General features: G+C 39.4%; 1 protein-coding gene across 1 annotated transcript in view; it reads right to left on the bottom strand.

Moving 5' to 3' along the window:
• Positions 1 to 7,945: 7,945 nt before the first annotated feature.
• The window catches only part of LOC106119592 (uncharacterized), a 2,946-nt gene continuing 1,515 nt past the window's right edge, over positions 7,946 to 9,376 (bottom strand). The window contains exons 3-4 of the mRNA XM_013314634.1: positions 9,124 to 9,292; positions 7,946 to 9,050 (exon numbers count right to left, since the gene is read on the bottom strand). Coding sequence (XP_013170088.1) covers positions 8,415 to 9,050; positions 9,124 to 9,292 — 805 coding nt within the window. The 3' untranslated portion in view covers positions 7,946 to 8,414. The remainder of the gene's footprint in view (positions 9,051 to 9,123; positions 9,293 to 9,376) is intronic.

The following is a 9,376-nucleotide window of genomic DNA, read 5'->3' on the forward strand; positions in this document are numbered from 1 at the left end:
GCTAGGCTGCGCCGGCGCAGGTCCAGCGGGGTGCCTCCGCCTCGCTGCCTGCTGCCGGCTGCCCTCCCATCCCTCAGCCGGAGGCTTCGTTGCCCTCAACCCAACCAACGTTACGTTAGAAAGCTACGATTAACGAACTCGTCTCGCTAAATATGCTTGCGATTTTTATTTAAAATACAAAAAAGCTTCGTTCCTTCGTAGTTCAGCGTACTTACTATTATCTAATTTGCAGATGTTGGTAATGCTTGATGATTAGGTTTTAATAAATATTTCAAAAATAAACCTTGACCTATCTTTGATTTATAGCATTGGATTACATTTGACGAGTAACGTCACGCGTCAAGACGCACTACCGCTGTCACCTGCAGCAAGCAGCCACGACCAGCTCCGTGTCAAGCGCACGATGTTATTGTTTGTAAATCAATGTTGTTTTTAAATCGATTGCTATTGTTCCCGAGGACCACATTCGTCTGAGTGAGGACGTATTAACAAAATACATTGTACTATGTATTCCAACATTTCATATTATGAAGTAATACAATCCAGTTTATGTCTAGAACAAGTATTATTGGAAACAGAGGATTAAATTGCAAATGCGAGTCGAGTGTTTGGACAAAATCCTTCCGGTTGTGTATTTTGAGACCTAAGACTGAAGTGATGTTTGAATTCAATTTATTTATTAAATACCTAAATCAGTTAAAAATCAAGCTATGTTGGATTATGTCACATAATTGCCGGAGGAACCTTTATATCTTTTAAATATATATTATAATTTACGTAGATTAGAACTTGATATGTTTAATTTTATGGTTTTAGAGTGAAGTTAAAACAGAAACACGAAATATAATTGTATTATGTTCATATAAAGTGTATATTATAATATAATTGAAGCATGTAAGTACTCAATAAATTGGTAGTAAATAAGTCATCGTCATAGTATAAAGGCCTAGTGAGACTCTCATGGCACCTCATGGTTCTATAGTGAGCATGCTCGATGCCGCACGGCACGAAAACTAGTGATATCTAATACGTTTTTATTTTTATGTGAATACTTGATAAACAAATAAGTTTTTAATTTTAAGTAAAAAAGGTTCTTAATTTTCTTCCTCATTTTATATAGCTTTTATATGAAATTTAGTTATTTTAGAATAACATAAATATATGAAACTTTCTATACATATCGTCACCAGATTGTTCCCCTGAAGTATTGTGCTGGTAAGGAAGCGCCTGCGCAGGTCCGCCATGTTGATGCAAATGCGTGACGTCATAGCTCCAGTCGATGTGAGCATGACCTCATACCGTCTGCAGAACCTTTTTTATTTATTTCTGAAGTTATTTATATAACTGCAGAACAGTTAATTGATGACTTAACAGAAGCGAGCTTTTTTGGGAATAATTAAACGAACGTTACTATCTAAGTATTATAAATTTAATTGAATTTTATTATTTTAATAGTTGAATTTTATCAGTAGCATCAAAATTCCTATAAATTATTAGTAACTTTAAATATTCCGAATAATAGCGAATTCTGTTTACTTCTAAAACCTTTCGTGATTGAACACCGGCATTTATTTTACGAGTTTTCCTCAATCCTACACACATAATTACTACGTTTTATTGACAAACTTATGAATAACATTATCGACAGCAGCAATTAACGGAGGCTATGGCGTGGGTGAGAAGTTAAACAACAAGAAATTAGCCGTGAATTAAACACTATAACTGTCACTTTGACAACTGGAGCTAAATGGCGGGAAATTACTGTCATTTTACTGATTTATACATATATAGGAAATACTGTTCCCTACAGCAGATACAAATTGTGCTTGGTGCGTATTTTAAATGTGCATTTTCAAATAATTGTATTGTATTTATTTAAATGTAATCAATGATGAATGAACACATTAAAAATAAGTAATGTATGCACATAAATTGAGGATGTGCAATGATAATTCGCCGCGTGGGAGATGGCGCGCATTAATCTTGGCAATGCCCAAACACGAGCCGAACAAAAAAAGACAATCGGTTGCCATTCCGGGATTGCGCGAGTTCCCGCGCAGCACCGCGCCGCGCCGCAGGTCGACAACCCGCGACCCGTGCGAGAGTGTTCACTGGACGGCCGGGACGCGCGGATACATTCACCTCTCACACTATGCTCCAACCGATTGGGATCCGAGTTATGTACCTTTTTGCATTTTTATTATATTCGCTGTCCGGCAAAGTCTAAATAAGTAAGAAAATGAATGTCAGTTAATTGTAACGCCTGGCAGGATCTAGTGGACAGCCCGCCGCCGCCAGCCTGCGCTATGCAATACCAACGTGACGTCATTTCACCCACGCGTGGACGCCGCCGAGACACCTCGCCACGTAAACATGTCGCCCAGTTATCTAACACGATAATCGTATTTTAGTTTTGATAAAAGCTAATGGTCTCCGGCTACTTATTTGCTCCGTGACAATGGCAAACCTACTTCCTACTAATTCAGTGACTCACTTAGCGACCTTATAAAAAAATGCAGGAGAAAATAACAAATGATAGGTAAGCTGTAAGTGCTTGTTATGTTGTGATGATCTGTTCCCAGCTCGAGTAAATGAGCAGATCACGGCACATATTATTCCACTCACGCACATTAGATACAGGAGTAAGGGCAGGGACACACTGCGTGACCGCCCGCTCTGACACTCGTATTGTGATACGTGACGCACGATCATAGTGCGTGAGGCAGGCGACATCTAGTGCGTAAGTACGTCACGTAACGGTATAACATTCAGCCAAATCATTCATTCATTGGGTCCTGAATCTTAAATTATGTAATAAAATATTATTTTATACATAATTTCCTATTTAAGTACTTAGCTTTTACTTTAAATCTACGTTTGTATTATATAAATCAGATCCTGATGTTGTCCTTTTACAAAGAACTGCCCAAATAATCATTTAAGGATGTCGATTTACGAAAAAACAACGACTTCATTTTTAAATATCTGTGATTAGAAGCTCACGTCAAGAACAAACTGAAGTAAGTATAGGCATTAAATTGAGATTTTAATGAAGATAGGAAGAGAATCTGTATTCACGATGAATAACTTTGAATAGAATCCTTGTAACCTGCGGCATATTGCCAATATCATTGTATCTTAATTAATTTCCTTGTTCTCAGCTGGCACTGTACTAATCAAACTCCCCGGCTTCAAATCAAAGCAAAGTTAAAATACTCTTCAGTAAGGATAGATAATAATTGCGTCACAACTGTAAGCTGTCTTTTTCCGAGAAACTTATTTGTTTAGTCAACACAGTTATTAACAAGCGATGATGTATTGCCACCTTGGAGCGCAGGCAATGAATCGGCGCACGCGTGGGCGTGGGCTCACACAATATGCACACAACTTTAGCATTGCGCAGAGGATGTGCGAACAATTAACAATATTGAATTGAAGCTTGGCATTGAAAAATTGTATGCGAATATTATGATCAACGATTTATAAAACCTTATTTAACTGGAATTAGTAGCTATATCTGCGGATAAATTCTCTTAGAAACTATCTTAATGGAAAAGCTTTTTGAATTTCATATTTGATAAATGTACCTTTCACAACTGGCGCGAAGAGATAACATAATAACAATAATTGCCTCACTTCGCTGTGAAGGCACACAATTTATCATGGGCGATGCTGCACGTTGACTTGACGCGACATCCGAGCGTAGGCGACCTGTGATTTCATTTAAAATAACTTAAAAAGGTTATACATAATACTCGGATATCGATCTCATAAATATTACTCAATAATTGACTCTGATTTAATGGTTGAGTTTTAAAATAATTGTAAATATATTTTTCGTTGTCGCAGTTAGTAACATATTGTTGAGTCTAAATTCTTAATGTAGTTATTGTCTCCGAGTGGTGTAGGGGGCCAGGGTGAATGGTGTGGAGGGCACTAATGTTGTGGACGTGTAACAACGCTGGGCGCCGGCGCCGGCGCGCGTGTCGCAAGTGGCGGCTGCTCGCGCAACCTGCAGGTAACGCTACGCCGCGACCGCACGAAACCCTTCACCGGCCTGCCTAAACCCTCACCGTTCTCTACACAAACCTTATGTCTATTAAGAAAATCCATTTACCTTACCATCTTATTCTTCTGTTATATTTATAAACCTTAATCGATTTACATAAAGTCTGATAAAACATCTGCTTTTCATCTTTTTAATTGAATACTTACTTAGCCTAAAAACAATACATATTACCTTAATTTGTAGACACAAGGTCCCGTATTTTTTAAATATGGGGCCTTTTAAGGCATTTGTTCATGTAATTAAATGCTGACTAACCTAGAATGTAGTAAAAAAAGGTTTCATACATATCCGATAAAATAACTATGTACAAATGTAAAAACTGTAAGATATTGTTAAGCCAGTAAAATGGACCCCGGGCAGCCTCCATGTACCTATTTTGAGCTTATCTTAATTATATTTGAAGCTTTAACTAAAGGATAACTATCCTCTGTATACTTTCAGGAAGTCATAACAACTGGATATTGCTATCGAAATGGCAGCAGGATAGTTCCTGGTATAATTATTTTTAAATGTATTGGCAGCCCAAGAACATCAGCGCACTGCGCAGTGCCATGCCTCCACATCCCACAACACCTAACATTGTCTTCAGCAACTCACAGGAAGTTAAGAGCCGCCAAAATATCTGAAAACATTTTTACCGATTAACATATTTACGGCCAAAGATAACTAATGAAATACATTGATGAGCATATCAGAACCTAACCAATCATTGAGTGACCTTTAACTATAGAAGCATTCTGAATCGTCAATAGAACTAATCCAACGATTGACTTTATCAAATCACAGTGATATTAATGCGACAGATAAAGTATTCGAAAGCGACAAAAAGAATAACCATTAATTGTATTGTTATTAAATTGAATAAAGCTTAATTCTGTTAACAGTTGGCTTTAAAAGCATTTAACGGTGCATTATAAATCACTTTCTTCGCTAATCGATTGTGATTTCGAAAGTGAGAGGTGTGCCAGCAGCGACACACTGCTCCAGGAGATGCACAGCCCTGCACACAACATTATTGTAAATCATCTCAAGGAAAATTTAAAAAAATGGTCAATCTTTTAAATCAATCATTTAATTATTGGAATGATCTACCGATGATATAAATTATGTCGATAATGTATTACTCGATCGACCAAGAGGAGATTTAGAATCTAGCGTCCAATAAGAAACAATTACAAGCCTGACTTTATTTATTGCTGTGAGTTTAGTTAGGTTAAACTGTTATTATTGAGCTTAAACGTGCAAGGTACTAACGCGCCACAATTACGTCCAAGGTTAAGACAAAAAACATCGAAAGCTTTAAATGAAGTCATTCGTACTAAATATTTGCACTAGTCGGGCAACAGCGGGCGGCCTCAGCTTGTCGCCACCAAACATGGCAGTGTCCGCGCCGCGTGCGCTAGCACCAGGAAAATGGCCGCACTTCTTAAAACCACCGCAGTCGCAGTCGCAGAGTGATGTCACCGGCCCTGGCCCATATATTACGTGTTTTTATTTATCTCCAATATTTCGATTTATTACAGAATCGACTCGCGTCCTTTTTGTTAAAAACCGAACGACGACATCCACAATTTTCGTAATTCAATCGTATGTTACAACCGATTTATGTCGTTTTCAAATGTAAATCGAATAAACTCTTGGATTCTTGATTGATATAAATTTGAACAATATAAATCACAAAATAATTAATGTGGGATTTGAGCCATTTCTAAATAAGCGAAATTTATTATTCTTTAATACTTTAAAGGCTAGATGTGGGCAGCCCCGCGAGCTCACGGCCCACCGCTGGGCGGCTGGCGAATGCGGAAAACGGATGACGTGACGTCGGCGCCCACTCAAACACAATAATGTGAATTCTTTTGCTATTCTAGCTTTAAATTTTAATATTTGAATCTTAATTTTACATTAAATAAAGATAACTTTTTAACTTTTGGTGCAAATTCTATAGTGTCACATCATCAAGTTATACAACATTGTATTAAGTTAAGGTTTCTTTGACAATTTACCTTTTACCAGAGATAAATGATGACTGCCATCAAATATGATCTACAGGATTCATCGGTCCAGGTATCTTAAAAACGGGTCTAATATTAAAATGTAGGATAATCACGCCGTTCATCTGGTGATCGTTTTTGGTAATATTTTTCGTAAAGACAATAAGTTAAGTAAGAATGTGAAACTGATGTGAATTATTACATGGGTATTTTTGTTGCAGCGCCGACACTTCGATTGAAAGTAAAAGAATTACTTAAAGACTTGCATAATTAGTTGCATATTCGTTAAGGGCATGGAATGCAAGGAGACTCATTTTGGGCAGAATGAGTCAGCCCCGTCGCCGCTGCGCCGCCACCGCCCCGGCCCTGCACGATGCCCTTGCCAATACCTCCAATAAATTATTACTTATTTGTTAAAAAAAATATAGTGATAACATATTTAAATTTATCATTATGCAAATCTTGTCAATGAGCTTGATGCCTTGGCTTCAGTGATATTGACGAAGTGATGATGGTATCTCAAATGTTAATTTTATAAAAAAAAACAGTAGATAGTTGTAAATGACAACGCGGTAGGTATGCCTTGGCCCGGTGTCGCGGCGGGCACATGGCGTGGCTCACCTTCACGCACCTTATACAGCGCAGAAGTAGGATTATGTCGGAGAGCTTCGATTCATGAATTCAGCAACTAGAGGCGAGACGAGGCCGAAACTGCACCGCACAGGGCCGCCACGCATTCGTCACAAATAGCCTACCAATACAAAAATATGCAAATTGCATACTTATATTAAAAAGGCCAAAAATTAAATCCAAGGAAAATCATGATGCAAAATATAACCTCTATAGTAGCTCAATCTCGATAGATATTAATCGGAAGAGAAGGACATTTAAATGTACCGTAACGACACGTCGCTGCATAACGCGGAACAAGCTAGGTTACATCATAAGTTTTTCCATGACACTCGCTTGTTTGTGCTTGGAATGGTGCGAAATTTTTCAATGCCTTACTCTAATTTATTTAATTCTCTCTGATTTTTATCAATTACATGCGAAAGAGAAGATGTCTTACAAAACAGCGGTACATATAGACATGTTTAGTGTTTGGAATATGTGATGCAATATGTGGAGGGCGTCCTCTGGAAGGTCGGGTACCGGTGTGTCCGGTGCGGCCGGTCGGGCGCTCGCCGAGCGTGTCCTGCGGGCTCCGGGCACAGCGCACACAATGCTTCTCTAGTGCCACTTCACGCTTCGAGTGTTCCTTCAGGAACGCATCTAAGCGAAAACATACCGCAATGCTTTGACACAAAAAGATTATTTAATTCCATATTAAAAACACAACAATAAAACATTTACGCGAAAACGAAATAATCACAAACCACAAAACCAAATGATGTTACATTTAATTAACGAAGACTTAAAATACAAATGACATTCCTACAAACTTCTGAGAATTGTTATTATTGGCTACGATGCAAATTGATGCATTATGCAGTCGACTTTACCTCGTCGTGTCTTGTATGTCATGTTACTAGATTAAGTACTTACACTTTAGTCTTGAAGGTCGTTTGGGTAAAAAATATAGACAATTGTTTTCATAATCTCTCTTGACGTGATTTCTAGTAGAAGTATGGCAAAAATGTCGCTGTATATAAAATACGAAGAAGAAATATCCCTTTTCTGTGCGTCCCCTACATCGTCAATTGAATGTAGACAGACAAACTGCAATTGCGGATGTCTGTGGGCAGCGATCGCTTCAATATTTTAGTGAATTCAGATGTCCGCGTGCTCGTTTGCTTATTTATGATATATAAAAAAAAACCTTTACGCCTGTCTTTTGATTGAAACATCTTTTAATTTAATAGCATTTGTATTGACATAATAAATATTGATTAGTAACAAACATGGTAAAATGTATAAAAAGGGCGATTGAAAGGGAATTATGTCAATAATTGTTAGATGATGTGAGAGTACATCACACACATAAGTGAATGTGGCAATGAGTGAGCCAACCATATGGTGTGTCCACGTATGGAGCGCCCGCTCTGCCTTAAACAGACTCCGCTTGACGTTCGCAAACCTTGTGCAATTACATCAACATTTTTTTTGCACTTGGACTATTTTCGGTTCAGGGAGAGGGAACGCGAGAAAGTATGTGGATCGGTCGATTTAAAAAATAGAGGGCTCTTATTTAATTCTAACGTTGTCATACACAACTTAACTCCGTCTTGAAATATATGAACATCTTTAAGAAATAAACAGATTTCCCAGTTTAAGTTAAATATTTACGTGTTAAAAAACATTTGACAGTTCCAATCGTTTGTTACGGAAGAAAACTAAGCAAATACAGTGCATCATAGTGTTTTCGTGTTCTGTATGAGGTAGCGCTCGACGAACTCCTCGGTGAGGTGCAGCTGTCGCCGCAAGTAGTCGGGGTCGCGCCGGCAGTGCGCCAGCACCGGCCCGCTGCGGTCCTCATTGCAATACCGGAGGAACGTAGCGGCCTCATCGAACGTCTGCTGCGCGGCCAGTGGCTCCATCAGCACGTATGGAAATATGCCCAGCGCCATGAACATGCCGAACATTCGACTCTTCTCACACCACCGCACCAACTCCTCCATGTCATACTTCAAAACTTTTAATCCGAGCTTCGTCTTTTCATCCAAATTCTCCGAGAAGACGGTGAAGTAGTGACGGATTATTTCCCCCTCGTGGCGCTCCCTGAACTCGCGCTCCGTCGTCAAATACAGAAACACCATAAGATCGAAAGCGGGCGGGCCGTAGCGCAGGCACTGGAAGTCTATCAGCAAAGCGTTCGTCGGCATGTCGCCCTCGTACTTGTACATAATGTTATTTACCCACATGTCTTTGTGCAGCATCACGTTAAGCGTGCCCTCGTGCTCGGCGAGAGTGTTGCATGCCTCTAGATACCGCTGTGCGAGGCGCTGCTCGAGATTTGGCGGGTACTGTTTAAATTTGTTAGAAAATGTCTGTTCAGTACAGAACAAGAAAATAAAAAACTGTTGGAAATATCTTAGATTCGCGTTTAATTAGAAGAAGTACATTAGTGCGACATGTGTGCGCTTGAGTGCGAGAATTGCGAGAATGAATTGAATGAAAGAGTGAGTGCTTGCAGTTGAGTGACGTCGCCCCCGCGCGGCGCGGGCAGCTGTCAAGTTCGGCGCAGACATCCTCCGGGGCCTTGAAGGCGATAGCCTTCAAGACAGGTCTTCTTCCGAGGAGGGTAGAAGGCATAATCTGTTGAGTGCCCTTCGCACGGTCCCTTGAGAAGTGACGACGTCAGCGACACGAGGGA

This window comes from Papilio xuthus, unplaced genomic scaffold (genome assembly GCF_000836235.2).
Source record: "Papilio xuthus unplaced genomic scaffold, Pxut_1.1 DF827135.1, whole genome shotgun sequence".
Classification (NCBI taxonomy): domain Eukaryota; kingdom Metazoa; phylum Arthropoda; class Insecta; order Lepidoptera; family Papilionidae; genus Papilio; species Papilio xuthus.